A 20,049-nucleotide genomic window follows, 5' to 3' on the forward strand; every position below is an offset into this window, starting at 1 on the left:
TATTCCAATTTTACAGATTAGGTGTAGATGTAGAGAAGTAACTGCTTTTACGATACACATCTAATATGCAGGGGACTTCTAAGTCAGCCAATCTTACTCAAAAACCCATAATGATCTTACCAATACGCCTTACTGCCTCTTCAGTACTGCCTAAGAGCACGACACATTAAATAAAGATTAAAAGAAGTATGGAGTTTAACTGAAATGTGAACGACAAGGCCTAAAGGACGGAAGGCATACCCACAGGAACCACTTTATAGGCCTGTCTGAATATGGCCTCTCAAGCATAGTGAGAGTTAACAGCTTATCATCCAAAATAAAAGCAACAACTGAAGCTTCAACTACAACGAAACTTACTTTAAAGGCATGAAACAGTGGAACCACTGTTTTATCCACAATCCTTTATCTGAACAATACATACAACCCCAGAAACCTTCATCTGAAATGTCTGAAATGTTGCCATCACCATCAACCCACGAGAGCAAGCCTACTGTTAGGTAGGCAAAGAAATGGAGGCTCGAACTTTGATAACCAAGTCATTGCCCACAATTGGTTATGGCATCTGTTTCGAACAAAAATAATCAGCAAAAAAAAAAAAAAAAAAAATCAGCAAAGCTGTGTATATTACTAGATGACGATGATGATGATGCTGGTACTTACAATGGAATGTCTCACAACCTTACTGGATAGGTATTCCCACTAGCCCCATTTTAAGAGAGGAAAGAAACTGAGGCTAAGAGTCTAACCATTATCTAGCAAACAACCAGGGATTCTCACTACAGAGCCTTTACTCTTAGAACATAACCTTTATAACGTCTAACAATTAAATCACTCAAGCTTTACTTGAAGAAAAAGGCCAAAGAAAGTCTGACAATATAATTTTGTGTAAAGTTTTTGTCCTAATTATGGATATGTAACAATAGCTAAAAACAATCGAGATAAATGGGAAGGGTAGAAAGCAGCAGACACACTGGGAATTTTCCCTTGAGATGCAGCATGGTTTGATACTGATGTAACCCAGTCTCATGACATTACTCAGTCCCAGCATGATGACAGCCACACTTATCATCACAGACATACTTCCCACCCCCTCCATAAACGGGACTTTCTGCTCTGGGCCCATCAGTACTCACCGACCCTTATGGAGACTACTCTGGTGGGAAACTTCCAGTTACTCGGCAGCAAGCTATTGTCTGAAAGGGGGCCTATCAGGTCAGCATACAGAACTCCTATTTGCACAAACAGCTCTGCATGTCCATGGATGAGAAAAAAGGCAAATCATCATGCCCAAAATAAGGCTCTCAAACATTTCAGAGATCAGGTATTCTCCAAAATGCTAAAAGTGATTTCTCATCAACATTACACACACAGGTAAGAGACCGATTTGTCCCAAATCTAATATTTAAGTTATAAAATGAGCTGGCACATTGGTGGAATAATTCAGATATTCCTAGAAACTCAGATTCTCTCAGCCTAGAGCCTCACCGGAAACTTAGGTACTAAGTCTTACCAAATACAGCTCTGGATCAGTCAGAAAGATGGGCAGGACACTGGGGCTAGCCTGGACAAACACTCGGTATTTTCAATTCTAAAAGATTTTCTCAAGTGAGGCCTTAACTGTTCACAGTAACATTTCAGATTAGCGATCCCTCACAAACCCCCAAATGCAAAAGGAACTGACTTTCAAAGCAGTTTCTTGTGTAGAAAAAGAAGATCTCAAAATAAGAAAATTGTAACAGGAAAAACTCTTTTGCCTTATAGTACAGACTTTCCATAAGTAATTACATACAGTCAAATAACAATCAATTACATATTCAACGTAATGAAAGTTTGCAAAGATTCTAAACTATTTAAAGGCAGTCATAGGACAGCAAGTTCACTTTCAAATCACCCAAATAGGGCTTCTCTGGTGGCGCAGTGGTTGAGAGTCCGCCTGCCGATGAAGGGGACACGGGTTCGTGCCCCAGTCCGGGAAGATCCCACATGCCGCGGAGCGGCTGGGCCCGAGAGCCATGGCCACTGAGCCTGCGCGTCCAGAGCCTGTGCTCCACAGCGGGAGAGGCCACAGCAGTGAGAGGACCGTGTACCGCAAAAAAAAAAAAAAAAAAAATTCACCCAAATAGTTTGGATAAAAGACTTGTTTGCAAATTTCAGCCAGGGCAAGGGTTCAATCACTCTTAGGAGACAGACTTCATTTGCAACAGGTCCTCTTCCTTGGTTGTAAGCCAGTAAAATAGGAATTTCTCACTTATATGCAGAGTTTTCTTTAAAGGCATAGACCACAAGCTTTGCTTGTGAAATGACAGTCTACCTCAGCTTGCAAGCCCTACCTGTGACATCACTCAAGTCATTTCTCAATCAACAAAGCAAGAGACAAAGAGAGTCCACTAGGATCTGTCATAAAATTCTTAGAAAGAATGACAGGTCTGTGTTTTAATGTGCCAACCAAGTCTAATAAATGCACTTAAAGTACCGAGTGAGAAAAAAAAGTAACTTTAAGGTCCCAGTGACAGTCTGGAGTCTGAATATGGCAGGGAGTGGGGTGGGAGACAAACGAGGAGATTCAAAAATGTGGAACGGCTCTCAATGGTGTCATTCACAGGGGCCTGTGAGCAGAGCATGCTGTTCATCGATGATACGGTTCCCACACTCAGTGGGGCAGGGGGACTTAGACACGGAGCTGAAGAAGGCTTAAGGAGAGTAAGCAGGAGAGGGAGAAAGTCTCACACTCTGACAGAACCCAAACTGCAGCCGTCTCAGAGTAAGGCTCTCCTCAAGTTTCCCTCCTGCCATACATTCTGCTGTCATTTCAAGGTCTCTGCTCACTTACCACAAATGAGCCGAGTAAATAATCTTTTTAAAGATGTCTAGATTATTCTGGACAAGAAACATTAGTAATCAGATAACTTTAAATATTATTCTTTATTAGAATAAGGGTGATTCCCAAGCATTTCACTTTAACCTGTTGTTTGCTCTTATCACCAGGACATTCACCTGTTTTCTTCAGGCTCATGATTTGAAATATGTCTTGAAAGACAAAAACTGCAGCATTACTACTGGTTAATATGAAAGTTCTTTAGACTTACACATTTTTTTTTAAAGGAAACTGATAAGCTTTAATTATAATGTGATTTGAAATTTGAAAGTTCTTCTATAGAGATTTTAAAGGCCCCTAAAAGCACTTAACTAAGTATCTTCAAGTTCCCGGCACAATAGTAAAAGTTAAAAGAAAAATCATCACATCGGATGTAATGCCAGAGCTAGTCGAGGGCCTAGTAGTCAGTAATTATTGTCAGGCTGTGTGGCTGGAGGTAGGTAGGGTGGAGGATACACTGTTTCCTGTCACAACTGGACTCACAGTCTAACTCAAGGGCTAAGGAAAGGTTTACACATATAACCAGATAGTTACATGCAGTGCTACCTCTACCTGCTCCTCCAGGAACGCAGAGAAAGGTCAGAATGGACTGAAATGGTCCGGGGGGAAGGGGGGGACCCCTGCCGAAGGAGAGCGCCTAGAGCTTAAAGGAAGTGTGGTATTTGTTTTGGCTGAAGCGTTTTACAGGGAGCAGAGAAATGGCCCAGATAAAAAAGATGGCATGCGTGGACAGGAAGGAAGGCTGCACTGCCAGCACCTCAGCCCAGACAAGGATATGAAAATAATGGGAGAGACCTGCAGCTGCCCTCTATTAATTCCTGAATTTCACCAAAGGAAAAAATTCATATTGATTGCTAAGATTCTTTTTTCCCTTACAATTAGCTCTTTATACACTTTCACCTGGCCTAGGAAAGAAAAATCTTTTGTCTAGGATGCCATAGGTATAGTGCTGCCTCCAAGTAAGAATAAACTATGACCTTCTGTGGCCCCTTCAAGACCTATGATTCATGTTTCATGGAAATATTGAGAAATATTCCATTAGAAATGAATCTGCTTTCACAGCATATTGTATGTTTCCTGTGTTTTTCTTCCTTTATCACCAAGGACATTCCCATAAAAACAAACTCTTGTTTTTTCCCCAGAGTAACCATATGCTTTACACTGATGTGCTCTGAATTTCCAGACTGCCTTTTCATGGCACCACAATGAGCTTCTGGGGTCTTTCTAGTGATGTCATAAATGTCCTATAGAGAAAATTATAAGGCTCACAAATTCGACTACAAGCAGAGGAGGTTGACCTCATAGGGTGTAATTTCAAAGTTTCCAGGAAGGCCTGCAACCAGCTCCACTCCCTCCCCCTAACCCCACCCCCCAGCCCCCAGCAATTCTTACCGTGCTGGCTAGTGCTGCAATAGCAAAGCTATCAAGCTGACAGTTTCAACCATGGTGTAAGCAATGGGAATGACTTCAAACTTTCCCGGAAGGCGCACTCCCCTTCCCCGCCGAAAAAACACCTCCCCATCTGCCGGCTGGTGTTGAAAAAGCACAACTAGAGCTCCATTCTCTTAACCTTAAATACAAATGCTTCTTTTAGAAGTTTCCATTACAATATGACTCAATTTCAGATCCTTTCCTAACCAGTCCTCTACCATTGTACCCCTCCTCTTCCAGCAACTGAAGCTGGAAGCCCCACCTAGAAGCTCAGCCCAACTCTGGGCCCAATCCTGACTCTGGACAGAGATAATTTAAGGACTTCTAAATCAATACTCCCTGTATCGAACTATCCTGCTCCCACTTCTGTTAACAGGGTACCTGTCTTATTCCAAAGACCCAGTCTCCATCATCCACTTTTGCTCTGCAAACCATCTCTATCTCATTCTGGTCACCTGAGTACTCACCTAGCATCCTTCCCAGAATCCTGTTACTCCAGGAATAGGAACCCATCTTGCTCTTGTCACGTGCCCAAGAAAATGGAGTCGATTTGAGTTCATGATTCCCTGACGTAAAGCCACGGAGCAAGGCAATAAAGAGCTCTGCTGTTTCTCACTAGATGACTTTATTATTTTTTTTAACATCTTTATTGGCGTATAATTGCTTTACAATGGTGTGTTAGTTTCAGCTTTATAACAAAGTGAATCAGCTATACATTTACATATATCCCCATATCTCCTCCCTCTTGCATCTCCCTCCCACCCTCCCAATCTCACCCCTCTAGGTGGTCACAGAGCACGGAGCTGATCTCCCTGTGCTATGCGGCTGCTTCCCACTAGCTATCTATTTTACATTTGGTAGTTGTATATATGTCCATGCCACTCTCTCACTTTGTCCCAGCTTACCCTTCCCCCTCCCCATGTCCTGGAGTCCATTCTGTACGTCTGCGTCTTTATTCCTGTCCTGCTCCCAGGTTCTTCATAACCATTTATTTTTTTAGATTCCATATATATGTTAGCATACGGTATTTGTTTTTTTCTTTCTGACTTACTTCACTCTGCATGACAGACTCTAGGTCCATCCACCTCACTACAAATGACTCAATTTCATTTCTTTTTATGGCTGAGTAATATTCCATTGTATATATGTGCCACATCTTCTTTACCCATTCATCTGTCAATGGACACTTAGGTTGCTTCCATGTCCTGGCTATTGTAAATAGAGCTGCAATGAACATTGTGGTACATGACTCTTTTGAATTATGCTTTTCTCCAGGTATATGCCCAACAGTGGGATTGCTGGGTCATATGGTAATTCTACTTTTAGTTTTTTAAGGAACCTCCATACTGTTCTACATAGTGGCTGTATCAATTTACATTTCCACCAACAGTGCAAGAGGGTTGGTTCCCTTTTCTCCACATCCTCTCCAGCACTTATTGTTTGTAGATTTTTTGGTGATGGCCATTCTGACCAGTGTGAGGTGATACCTCATTGTAGTTTTGATTTGCATTTCTCTAGCGATTAGTGATGTTGAGCATTCTTTCATGTGTTTGTTGGCAATCTATATATCTTCTTTGGAGAAATGTCTATTTAGGTCTTCTGCCCATTTTTGGATTGGGTTTTTTGTTTTTTTGATATTGAGCTGCATGAGCCGCTTGTAAATTTTGGAGATTAATCCTTTGTCAGTTGCTTCATTTGCAAATATTTTCTCCCATTCTGAGGGTTGTCTTTTCATCTTGTTTACGGTTTCCTTTGCTGTGCAAAAGCTTTTAAGTTTCATTAGGTCCCACTTGTTTATTTTTGTTTTTATTTCCATTTCTCTAGGAGGTGGGTCAAAAAGGATCTTGCTGTGATTTACGTCATAGAGTGTTCAGCCTATGTTTTCCTCTAAGAGTTTATAGTGCCTGGCCTTACATTTAGGTCTTTAATCCATTTTGAGTTTATTTTTGTGTATGGTGTTAGGGAGTGTTCTAATTTCATTCTTTTATATGTAGCTGCACTATATGACTTTAGATGTGTGAATTAGCCTCTACAGGTCTCAGCTTCCTCATGTGTATCTGTCATACCCATTCAATGAGAGAATGCATAAGGCTAAGAGTTGAATAAATATTAGCAATGATAGGGATGTTAATCACAGTGAAAGGATAATAACAACTTGTGTTGGAATTTATAAACATATTGCCTATTCCCACATTCTATGTTGATATGCTCTGCCTACCTGGAGTGAAGCATTCATTAACTCACACTGGAACTCAGATGAAGCGGGGGATGAGAGCACCTGGGCTGAGTGGCTGCCAGTTATGCATGAGTGGCCAACAATGGGTCTGGACTGGGGTTCCTTCCAGTTCCTGCAGTTGATCCTGTTGTCCCAGGATCTCCCAAGCCCTAGCAAACCACTTGGGGCCTCCCAAGCCCTAGCAAACCACTTGGGGTTCCAGGTCACCCTCATCCTGTCCTGTGTCATTTCAATTAGTTGGGCCAGCTACCAACATGTCCAAATAAAGATAACCACAGTACCTGGGTGTTCAGAAGAGAACAAAGAATAGGAAGGCTCAGTAAGCCAAAGATAAATGGCTCTGCAATTCCTCTTTAGTGAATGGCATTTTTTTAAATCACTGAAAGGGGTGTTAGTGTCACTTATCTCCAAGTACCATCGTGAATAAATACAAAGCTTCCATTGTGGACAGAGCAATACACTTGCTAAATTCCCTGCAGAGTATACCAGTTACGAATTGGACCCACAAAAAGTGAGGAAGAGGCTAACTAGATGAACACACACACACACACTCTTCAGACACCAAAAGTAAAACCAGGTGGCATGAAAAAGTGGATTTTGTATATGTTGATCCATTCAGCAATTTGCTTTTATAGACTCTACTACACATACTCAGCTGTAGAGGGACACAGTCTTCTAGCCAAAGCATAAGCTTCCAATGTTACCATGACCAGAAGCTCACCTATTTTCTTACTGAACTGGAAACACCAGCTTCATTCTATGTAGGCAAAATAACTTTTCATCTAGTTTTACTAGTGTGATTTTTTTTTTTAAGATACAGAGTGAATCTTGGGGTTTTATTTGTTGATAATATCTGTTACAGTTCTACAAGTAGGTAGAAGATTCTGTAACCCATACTATTTTTAAATATTTTTCTCTCTTCTTTTACCTGAAGTTCCTTTGTGTGATCTATCACTGAAGACTAGGTTTGGTTTTTAAATGGTTTAGAACACCAAGATCAATTTCAGGGACACAATGAATGCGATCAGAAAAAAACCATTAATAAAATGGTTAAATCATTTCAGATTAACTGCAATTAAAACTCACTAGGATTCTAGCCTAATGAGTTTTGTTTTCCTAAATTCTTGTTCTTATAGTTACAAAAACAAGTAATGAAACGACACAGCAGCACACTCTGCTATTATGCAAAACAATATGAAGATCAACTTTTTCCATGCAGCTCATTATGGACAACTAAAACTAAAGGGCATTTCCCTTCATTTTCTTTATATATTGGTGAGCAAGCCCAAGTATTAAAGTAAGACCTCTGGTCAGATTCCAGTCTAATCAATAACCTAGTATTGAACTCAATTACAGGCCAATTTACCATCTGCCCCATAATCCCAATCACTGCCAAAAAGAGCTGTCACACAGTGCCCTCCACCACAGCAGTATTTGTACACTAACTCCATATCTGGATTGATCTTCCTACACAGAACCCCATATGGATCAGAGTACCTAAGCGTCTTTCTTTCCTTAGTGAACTACAGAGAAGAGGCACCGGTATCACACAGACTAGAAATTAACTGAAATGCCCTAGGAGCGGTACTTAAAGAACTACACCCAAGGAGCCTCACCTACTCCTGGAGCTTATTTAGGTAACAAGACTCTGGACTCTGAGCTGATGCTGTACTGGAATAAGAGTTTTGGAGATCTTAGGAGGGCGTATCTTGCATACGGGAGAGACATGAATTACTCAGGGCCGAGGGTGGACGGTGGTGGGCCGCTTTCTAAAAGTTGGCTGCTGGTATTCATACTCTGTGTAATCCCCTTTCTGGAGTGGGCTGGACATACCACTCCCTCTTGCCCTTTAGTCCCTGCTCCAATGAAGCTGCCATAATGTAAGCATCCCCATGGAGAGGCCACTTAGCAAGGAACAGAGGGAAGCCGCCTGCCACTAGCCCACAAAAAAAACCTAAATCCTGCCAACAACCACTCAGGCGAGCTTGGAAACAGACTGACACTCTGACATGCCTTGCAGTGACTGCAGCTCTATCTAGCCCACACCTGGATTTTAGCATTTCGAGAGGTCCAGAGCCATAGGACACAGCTAAGCTGTGCCTAAATTCCTGACCCACAGAAACTGTAGACAAGAACTGTTTTAAGCTACTAAATTTAAGTAATTTGTTCCTCAGTAATAAATAACAGATATTTAATACATATTTTTACCCCTAAAAGCATCATTTGGATAGCATCACAATATGTATTTGAAACTTTTACCTAATTTGAAAAAGTACTTGCTGTTCTCATCTGGAATTTTAAGCTCTCTTAAAAATCTCTGCATTTTTCAGGACTACCAAGTCCCATGATATATGAAAACAATGCAAGCTTTCCCGAGTTTATTTAATTCACTTAAAAGTCAACAGAATACTCAAGATATTTAACTTTGTCGCATTAAGGAGCCCCTAATAAAAGCAAAAACAAAACATCCAAGATGAAGTTAACTTCTAGAGCACCACATGCAGACTCAGAGACAAACTCTACCTCTATAAAACAGTAAATACAGGAAAACTTCTTTGATTAGAAGGCTTACAAAGAACTTCCTTACCTTGAATGCACTGAAGTGTTCCATCCTCCGCTCTTATTGTAAAAGTCTCACCTGGATTAACTTGAACGAGAATAACCTGCCAAAATAACACAGTAATTTCAATTTAATACTCTTCAGCGGTTTCATTACCTGAATTTATGTACTAGATAAGAAGTATGTGGCACAGAATCTTGTATAGACACAAAACTTAGGATATATCTTAGATATGGTTCAAATTTGATGGGGGTAAGTTCATGCGTTTGAATTTAGCTAAGTGAATTCTCCTGTGTTGCTTATGCTATATAACTAAAAAAAAAAAAACCCAATGTTAAGATACCTTTTCTTTCAGACAATTCCTTTTCTTCTTTCACTAAACCAGAAACAACAATTAAAGAAGAAAAAGAACCAGAAACTATAACTTACAAAGGAAAATTGAAAGAGAAATGAGTTTCTGACCTAACACTGTTGCATACCATTCCCAAGTATCTATTACTGACCTGACGCTACTGTGTAACAATAGAAAGCAATTTATAAGAAAAATGTTTTTGGGGGAAAGAAAAGCGCGTATAGAACCTGGAAATAACAATGAACAGTATAAAATAAATATTACAAATAAGACCCATCACACATACAAATTTTTGAATCTATTACCTAAATGTCAGTGTTTTAGTCATATAACATAGATATTTAGTTATCAGAAGACAACTTCCAAAAGACTAAACCACGATGCCATGGCAAAGTATGTTCTTTTAAGAACCTCAGTTTTAAGTTCTAATCTCATTTAGTTCCTTTAGATAACAAAAGTAAAAAAAAAAAAAAAATCACTAATTTATATATAAATATAAATTAAAGGACATAACAAAGCTTAAAAAAACTGTAGTTAAAAATTACCAGGTGCGCTACCTGGGTTCTTTGGTGGGGCTAATGGCGGAGTCTGGGAGGGCTCATGCCAAGGAATAAATACTTCCCAGAACTTCTACGGCCAGTGTCCTTGTCCTCACAGTGAGACACAGCCACCCCTGCCTCTGCAGGAGACCCTCCAACACTAGCAGGTATAACGTGCATATAAATAAAGTCCACAGGTCAGAAGAATGGAGCTTGAAGAACTTATAGAAACGTATACATTCATATACTCACAACACAATCAAATATAAATTATTCTCAGCACCCTAAAAGACCCTTGCCCCTCCTATTCAGTACCTCTCCCAAAGAGGGACTTCCCTGGTGGCGCAGTCGTTAAGAATCCGCCTGCCAGTGCAGGGGACACAGGTTCGAGCCCTGGTCTGGGAAGACCCTACATTTTGCGGAGCAACTAAGCCCGTGTGCCACAACTACTGAGCCTGTGCTCTAGAGCCCGTGAGCCACAACTACTGAAGCCCACACGCCTACAGCTCATGCTCCGCAACAAGAGAAGTCGCCGCAATGAGAAGCCTGTGCACCGCAACAAAGAGTAGCCCCTGCTCGCCGCAACTATCGAAAGCCTGCGCGCAGCAACAAAGACCCAACGCAGCCAAAAATAAATAAATTAAAAAAAAAACTGATTAAGATCTCAAGGACAATGTTGAATAGAAGACATTCTTCTCTTGTTCATGACCATTGTGACCATGCCTGTCAGCGGGAAAGCATCAGTTTTACCATTAAGTGTGATGCTAGGTGTGTGTGTTTGTGTGTGTTTGTGCGTGTTTTAATAATCCTCATCAAAACATACATGTATTTAAAAAATCATGAATAAGTATTAAAGTTTACCTATTGAAATTTAAAAAAAAATTAACGTGCAACATTAACACTATTAAAATAATGACTGTATATTTCTAGAAACTGGAAGGATGTCAGTGTCACATTCATCTTACAGTGGAGCAAGCCTTGTTCCTCCCTGCCTCAAAACCATCAAGCATACTGTCCCCTCTGTCTGCAATGCTCTCTCTGCACTCCTTCAGCTCTGCCCACCTTATTCCTTCCTCAACCAGCTAACGCCCACTCATCCTTGCCAGATTAAGAAGTGGTATTTGACTCTCAGGACAGGCCAGGTCTTGTAATATGTGTTCTCAAAAAACAAAACTCTACTCCTTCCTAAAAGTTACAATTGCAATTAATTAACGAAGGAATTATTTTTGTGTCTGTCTTTCCTTTAATCTAGGCTCTGTAAGGGCAAGATCTGACACAGAATAAGTGCTCAAGAAGTATATTTACTGGACAGATTGGTTCAAGATGGCAGAATAGAAGGACGTGCTCTCACTCCCTCTTGTGAGAACACTGGAATCACAACTAACAGCTGAAGAATCATCGACAGGAAGACACTGGAACACATCAAAAGAGATACCCCACATCCAAAGACAAAGGAAAAGCCATACTGAGATGGTATGAGGGGCGCATTCATATTAAAATCAAATCCAATAACTGCCGGGTGGGTGACCCACAAACTGGAGAACACTTATTCCACACAAGTCCACCCACTGGAATGAAGGTTCTGAGCCCCACGTCAGGCTTCCGAACCTGGGGGTCTGGCAACGGGAGAAGGAATTCCTAGAGAATCAGACTTTAAAGGCTAGGGGGATTTGACTGCAAGACTTCAACAGGACTGGGGGAAACAGAGACTCCACTCTTGGAGGGCACACACAAAGTAGTGTGTGCTTAGGGACCCAGGGGAAGGAGCAGTGGCACCACAGGAGACTGAACCAGACCTACCTGCTAGTATTGGGGGGTCTCCTGCAGAGGCGGGGGGTGGCTCTGTCTCTCCATGAGGACAAGGACACTGGCAGCAGAACTTCTGGGAGGTACTCCTTGGCATGAGCCCTCACACAGTCTGCCATTAGCCCCACCAAAAAGCCGGGGTAGGCTCCAGTGTTGGGTCTTCTCAGACCAACCAACCAACAGGGAGGGGACACAGCCGCACCCATCAGCAGGCAAGTGGATTAAAGTTTTACTGGGCTCTGCCCACCAGAGCAACACTCAGCTCTATCCACCACCAGTCCCTCCCATCAGGAAAATTGCGCAAGCCTCTTAGATAGCCTCATCCACCAGAGGGCAGACAGCAGAAGCAAGAATTACAATCCTGCAGCCTGAGGAACAAAAAGCACATTCATAGAAAGACAGACAAGATGAAAACGCAGAAGGCTATGTACCATGTGAAGGAACAAGACAAAACCCCACAAAAGCAACTAAATGAAGTGGAGATAGGCAACCTTCCAGAAAAAGAATTCAAAATAATGATAGTGAAGATGATCCAGGACCTCGGAAAAAGAATGGAGGCAAAGATCAAGAAGATGCAAAAAATGTTTAACAAAGACCTAGAAGAATTAAAGAATAAACAAACAGAGATGAACAATACAAGATGTGAAAAGAAAAATACACTAAAAGGAATCAATAGCAGAATAACTGAGGCAGAAGAACGGGTAAGTGACCTGGAAGACAAAATGATGGAATTCACTGCTGCAAAAGAGAATAAAGAAAAAAGAATGAAAAGAAATGAAGACAGCCTAAGAGACCACTGGGACAACATTAAATGCAAGAACATTCGCGTTATAGGGGTCCAAAAAGGAGAAGAGAGAGAGAAAGAACCCAAGAAAATATCTGAAGAGATTATAGTCGAAAACTTGCCTAACATGGGAAAGGAAAGAGCCATCCAAGTCCAGGAAGCACAGAGAGTCCCATACAGGATAAACCCAAGGAGAAACACGGCGAGACACATAGTAATGAAATTGGAAAAATTAAAGACACATAGTAATGAAATTGGCAAAAATAGGCAAAGAAAAATTACTGAAAGCAGCAAGAGAAAAACGACAAATAACATACAACGGAACTCCCATAAGGTTAACAGCTGATACCTCAGCAGAAACTCTACAAGCCAGAACGGAGTGGCATGATATACTTAAAGTGATAAAAGGGAAAAACCTACAACCAAGATTACTCTACCCGGCAAAGATCTCATTCAGATTTGATGAAGAAATCAAAAGCTTTACAGACAAGCAAAAGCTAAGAGAATTCAGCACCACCAAACCAGATCTACAACAAGCTAAATGAACTTATCTAAATGGGAAACACAAGAGAAGAAAGGAACCTACAAAAACAAACCCAAAACGATTAAGAAAATGGTAATAGGAACATACATATCAATAATAACCTTAAACGTGAATGGATTAAATGCTCCAACCAAAAGACACAGGCTTGCTAAATGGATACAAAAACAAGACCCATATATATGCTGTCTACAAGAGATCCACTTCAGACCTAGGGACACATACAGACTGAAACTGAGGGGATGGAAAAAGATATTCCATACAAATGGAAATCAAAAGAAAGCTGGAGCAGCAATACTTGTATCAGATAAAATAGACTTTAAAATAAAGAATGTTACATGAGACAAGGAAGGACACTACATAATGATCAACGGATCAGTCCAAGAAGAAGATATAACAATTATAAATATATGCACCCAACATAGGAGCACCTCAATACATAATGCAACTGCTAACAGCTATAAAAGAGGAAATCACAGTAAAAGACAGGAAAAGACAGTAACACAATAGTGGAGGACTTTGTAACACCTCACTTACACCAATGGACAGATCATCCAGACAGAAAATTAATAAGGAAACAAAAGCTTTAAATAACACAGTAGGCCAGATAGATTTAATTGATATTTATAGGACATTCCATCCAAAAACAACAGATTACACCTTCTTCTCAACTGCGCATGGAACATTCTCCAGGACAGATCACATCTTGGGTCACAAATCAAGCCTCAGTAAAGTTAAGAAAACTGAAATCATATCAAGCATCTTTTCTGACCACAACACTATGAGATTAGAAATCAATTACAGGGAAAAGAAATGGAAAAAAACACAAAGACACAGAGGCTAAACAACATGTTACTAAATAACCAAGCGATCGCTGAAGAAATCAAAGAGGAAATCAAAAAATACTTAGAGACAAATGACAATGAAAACACAACGATCCAAAAGGTATGGGATGCAGCAAAAGCAGTTCTAAGAGGGAAGTTTATAGCTATACAAGCATACCTCAAGAAACAAGAAAAATCTCAAATAAACAATCTAAACTTTCACCTAAAGGAACTAGAGAAAGAAGAACAAATAAAACCACAAGTTAGCAGAAGAAAAGAAATCATAAAGATCAGAGCAGAAATAAATGAAATGGAAACAAAGAAAACAATAGCAAAGATTAATAAAACTAAAAGCTGGTTCTTTAAGAAGATAAACAAAATTGATAAACCTTTAGCCAAACTCATCAAGAAAAAGGAGGAGAAGACTCAAATCAATAAAATTAGAAATGAAAAAGGAGAAGTTACAACAGACACCACAGAAATACAAAGCATCCTGAGAGACTACAAGCAACTCTATGCCAATAAAATGGACAACCTGGAAGAAATGGACAAATTCTTAGAAAGGTATATAACCTCCCAAGACTGAAACAGGAAGAAATAGAAAATATGAACAGACCAATCACAAGTAATGAAAATAAAACTGTGATTAAAAATCTTCCAACAAACAAAAGTCCAGGACCAGATGGCTTCACAGGTGAATGCTATCAAACATTTAGAGAAGAGCTAACACCATCCTTCTCAAACTCTTCCAAAAAAATCGGAGAGGAAGGAATACTCCCAAACTCATTCTATGAGGCCACCATCACCCCGATACCAAAACCAGACAAAGATACTACAAAAAAAGAAAATTACAGACCAATATCACTGATGAATATAGATGCAAAATTCCTCAACAAAATACTAGCAAACAGAATCCAACAACACATTAAAAGGATCATACACCATGATCAAATGGGATTTATCCCAGGGATGCAAGGATTCTTCAATATATGCCAATCAATCAATGTGATACACCATATTAACAAACTGAAGAATAAAAACCATATGATCATCTCAATAGATACAGAAAAAGCTTTCGACAAAATTCAACACCAATTTCTGATAAAAAATCTCCAGAAATTGGGCACAGAGGAAACCTACCTCAACATAATAAAGGCCATATACGACAAACCCACAGCCAACATCATTCTCAATGGTGAAAAACTGAAAGCATTTCCTCTAAGATCAAGAACAAGACAAAGATGTCCACTCTCACCACTCTTATTCAACATAGTTTTGGAGGTCCTAGCCACGGATATCAGAGAAGAAAAAGAAATAAAAGGAATACAAATTGGAAAAAAAGAAGTAAAACTGTCACTGTTTGCAGATGACATGATACTATACATAGAATCCTAAAGCTGCCACCAGAAAACTACTAGAGCTAATCGATGAATTTGGTAAAGTTGCAGGATACAAAATTAATGCACAGAAATCTCTTGCATTCCTATACACTAATGATGAAAAATCTGAAAGAGAAATTAAGGAAACACTCCCATTTACCCTTGCAACAAAAAGAATAAAACACCTAGGAATAAACATACCTAAGGAGACAAAAGACCTGTATGCAGAAAACTATAAGACACTGATGAAAGCAATTAAAGATGAAACAAACAGATGGAGAGATACACCATGTTACTGGATTGGAAGAATCAATACTGTGAAAATGACTATACTACGCAAAGCAATCTACACATTCAATTCAATCCGTGTCGAATCACCAATTGCATTTTTTACAGAACTAGAACAAAAAATCTTAAAATTTGTATGGAGACACAAAAGACCCCAAATAGCCAAAGCAGTCTTGAGGAAAAAAAAAGGAGCTGGAGGAATCAGACTCCCTGACTTCAAACTATACTAAAAAGCTACAGTAATCAAGACAATATGGTACTGGCACATAAACAGAAACATAGATAAATGGAACAAGATAGAAAGCCCAGAGATACACCCACGTACCTATGGTCAAGTAATCTATGGCAAAGGAGGCAAGGATATACAATGGAGAAGAGTAGGTCTCTTCAATAAGTGGTGCTGGGAAAACTGGACAGCTACATGTAAAAGAATGAAGTTAGAACACTCCCTAACAGCAAACACAAAAATAAAGTTAAAATTGATTATAGACCTAAATGTAAGACGACCAGACACTATAAAACTCTTACAGGAAAACGTAAGAAGAACACTCTTTGACATAAATCACAGCAAGATATTTTTTGATCCCCCTCCTAGAGTAATGGAAATAAAAAGAAACAAATGGGACTTAATGAAACTTTAAAGCTTTTGCACAGCAAAGGAAACCATAAACAAGACGAAAAGACAACCCTTAGAATGGGAGAAAATATTTGCAAACCAATCAACGGACAAACGATTAATCTCCAAAATATATAAACAGCTCTTGCACTCAATATTAAAGAAACAACCCAATCCAAAAATGGACAGAAGACCTAAACAGACATTTCTCCAAAGAAGACATACAGATGGCCAAGAAGCACATGAAAAGCTGCTCAACATCACTAAGTATTAGAGAAATGAAAATCAAAACTACAGTGAGGTATCACCTCACACCAGTTAGAATAGGCATCATCAAAAAATCTACAAGCAGGGGAGGAGGTTCAAGATGGCAGAAGAGTAAGACGCTGAGATCACCCTCCTCCCCACAAATACATCAGAAATACATCTGCATGTGGAACAGCTCCTGCAGAACACGTACTGAACGCTGGCAGAAGACCTCAGACCTCCCAAAAGGCAAGAAACTCCCCCCGTACCTGGGTAGAGCAAAAGAAAAAAGAAAAAATAGAGACGAAAAAATAGAGACAAAATATAGGGACGGGACCTGCACCAGTGGGGAAGCTGTCAAGGAGGAAAGGTTTCCACACACTAGGAAGCCCCTTCGCGGCTGGAGACTGCGGGTAGTGGAGGCGGGGAGCTTTGGAGCCATGGAGGAGAGCACAGCAATAGGAGTGCGGAGGGCAAAGCGGAGAGATTCCCGCACAGAGGATCAGGGCCGACCGGTACTCACCAGCCCGAGAGGCTTGTCTACTCACCCGCCGGGGCAGGCGGGGCTGCGAGCTGAGGCTCGGGCTTTGGTCGGAGCGCAGGGAGAGGACTGGGGTTGGCGGCGTGAACACAGCCTTCAGAGGGTCAGTGCACCACGGCTAGCCGGGAGGGAGTCCGGGAAAAGGTCTGGAGCTGCCGAAGAGGCAAGGGACTTTTTCTTCCCTCTTTGTTTCCTGGTGCGCGATGAGGGGATTAAGAGCGCTGCTTAAAGGAGCTCCAGAGACGGGCGCGAGCCGTGGCTATCAGCGTGGAACCCAGAGACAGGCACGAGATGCTAAGGCTGCTGCTGCAGCCACCAAGAAGCCTGTCTGCGAGCACAGGTCACTATCCACACCTCCCCTCCTGGGCGCCTGTGCAGCCCGCCACTGCCAGGGTCCTGTGATCCAGGGACAACTTCCCCAGGAGAACGCACGGCACGCCTCAGGCTGGTGCATCATCACGCTGGCCTCTGCCGCCGCAGGCTCGCCCGCATCCGAACCCCTCCCTCCCCCCGGCCTGAGTGAGCCACAGCCTCCGAATCAGCTGCTCCTTTAACCCCTTCCTGTCTGAGGGAAGAACAGACGCCCTCAGAAGACCTACACGCAGGGGCGGGGCCAAATCCAAAGCTGAGCCCCAGGAGCTGTGCGAACAAAGAAGAGAAAGGGAAATCTCTCCCAGCAGCCTCAGGAGCAGCGGATTAAATCTCCACAATCAACGTGATATACCCTGCATCTGCGGAATACCTGAATAGACAACGAATCATCCCAAACTGAGGAGGTGGACTTCGGGAGCAACAGTATATATATTTTTTTTTCCCTTTTCCTCTTCTTGTGACTGTGTATATGTATGCTTCTGTGTGTGATTTTGTCGGTATACCTTCACTTTTACCATTTATCCTAGGGCTCTGTCTGTCGTTATTTTTTTTTAATTACTTTAAAACTTTTTTTCTTAATAATTTTTTATTTTAATAAATTTTTTATTTTACTTTACTCTTTTATTTCGTTTTATTTTCTCCCTCCTCCCTCCCTCCCTCCCTCCCTCCTTCCTTCCTTCCTTCCCTTTCTTTCTTTCTTTTCTCCCTTTTATTCTGAGCCGTGTGGAGGGCAGGCTCTTGGTGCTCCAGCCAGGCGTCAGGGCTGTGCCACTGAGATGGCAGAGCCAAGTTCAGGACACTGGTTCACAAGAGACCTCCCAGCTCCACGTAATATCAAACAGCGAAAATCTCCCAGGGCTCTCCATCTCAACATCAAGACCCAGCTCCACTCAACGACCAGCAAGCTACACTGCTGAACACCCTATGCCAGACAACTAGCAAGACAGGAACACAACCCCACCCATTAGCACAGAGGCTGCCTAAGATAATAATAAGGCCACAGACACCCCAAAACACACAACCAGACGTGGACCTGCCCACCAGAGAGACAAGATCCAGCCTCATCTACCAGAACACAGGCACTAGTCCCCTCCACCAGGAAGCCTACACAACCCACTGAACCAACCTTACCCACTAGGGACACACACCAAAAACAACGGAAACTACGAACCTGCAACCTGCGAAAAGGAGACCCCAAACACAGTAAGTTAAGCAAAATGAGAAGAGAAACTGCAGATGAAGGAGCAAGGCAAAATCCCACCAGACCTAACAAATGAAGAGGAAGTAGGCAGTCTACCTGAAAAAGAATACAGAATAATGATAGTAAAGATGATCCAAAATCTTAGAAATAGAATAGAGAAAATACAAGAAACGTTTAACAAGGACCTAGAAGAACTAAAGAGCAAACAAACAGTGATGAACAACACAATAAATGAAATTAAAAATTCTCTAGAAGGGATCAATAGCAGAATAACTTAGGCAGAAGAACAGACAAGTGACCTGGAAGACAAAATAGTGGAAATAACTACTGCAGAGCAGAATAAAGAAAAAAGAATGAAAAGAATTAAGGACAGTCTCATAGAACTCTAGGACAACATTGAACGCAACATTCAAATTATAGGGGTCCCAGAAGAAGAAGAGAAAAAGAAAGGGACTGAGAAAATATTTGAAGAGATTATAGCTGAAAACTTCCCTAATATGGGAAAGGAAATAGTTAATCAAGTCCAGGAAGCACAGACAGTTCCACACAGGATTAAATCCAAGGAGAAACACGCCACGACACATATTAATCAAACTATCAAAAATTAAATACAAAGAATAAATATTAAAAGCAGCAAGGGAAAAACAACAAATAACACATAAGGGAATCCCCATAAGGTTAACAGCTGATCTTTCAGCAGAAACTCTGCAAGCCAGAAGGGAGTGGCAGGACATATTTAAAGTGAGGAAAGAGGAAAACCTACAACCAAGATTAGTCTACCCAGCAAGGATCTCATTCAGATTTGATGGAGAAATTAAAACCATTACAGACAAAAAAAAACTAAGAGAACTGAGCACCATCAAACCAGCTTTACAAGAAATGCTAAAGGAACTTCTCTAGGCAGGAAACACAAAAGAAGGAAAAGACCTACAATACTAAACCCAAAACAATTAAGAAAATAGTAATAGGAACATACATATTGATAACTACCTTAAATGTAAATGGATTAAATGCTCCAACCAAAAGACATAGATTGGCTGAAAGGATACAAAAACAAGACCCATATATATCCTTTCTACAAGAGACCCACTTCAGACCTAGGGACACATACAGACTGAAAGTGAGGGGATGGAAAAAGATATTCCATGCAAATGGAAATCAAAAGAAAGCTGGAGTAGCAATTCTCGTATCAGAGAAAATAGACTTTAAAACAAAGACTATTACAAGAGACAAAGAAGGACACTACATAATGATCAAGGGATTGATCCAAGAAGAAGATATAACAATTTTAAGTATTTATGCACCCAACATAGGAGCACCTCAATACATAAGGCAAATACTAACAGCCATAAAAGGGGAAATCGACAGTAACACAATCATAGTAGGGGACTTTAACACCCCACTTTCACCAATGGACAGATCATCCAAAATGAAACTAAATGAAGAAACACAAGCTTT

At 40.9% G+C, this 20,049-nt stretch overlaps 1 protein-coding gene across 3 annotated transcripts in view; it reads right to left on the bottom strand.

The window, feature by feature from the left end:
• Positions 1-20,049, bottom strand: part of FNDC3B (fibronectin type III domain containing 3B) — a 358,190-nt gene that overhangs the window by 244,243 nt on the left and 93,898 nt on the right. For all 3 annotated transcript variants that reach the window (XM_082839878.1, XM_082839880.1, XM_082839879.1), the window contains exon 3: positions 9,130-9,205. In XM_082839878.1, the coding sequence (XP_082696004.1) occupies positions 9,130-9,205 (76 nt within the window). The remainder of the gene's footprint in view (positions 1-9,129; positions 9,206-20,049) is intronic.

Source organism: Leucopleurus acutus (assembly GCF_964270905.1).
Source record: "Leucopleurus acutus genome assembly, chromosome: 5".
Taxonomy (NCBI): domain Eukaryota; kingdom Metazoa; phylum Chordata; class Mammalia; order Artiodactyla; family Delphinidae; genus Leucopleurus; species Leucopleurus acutus.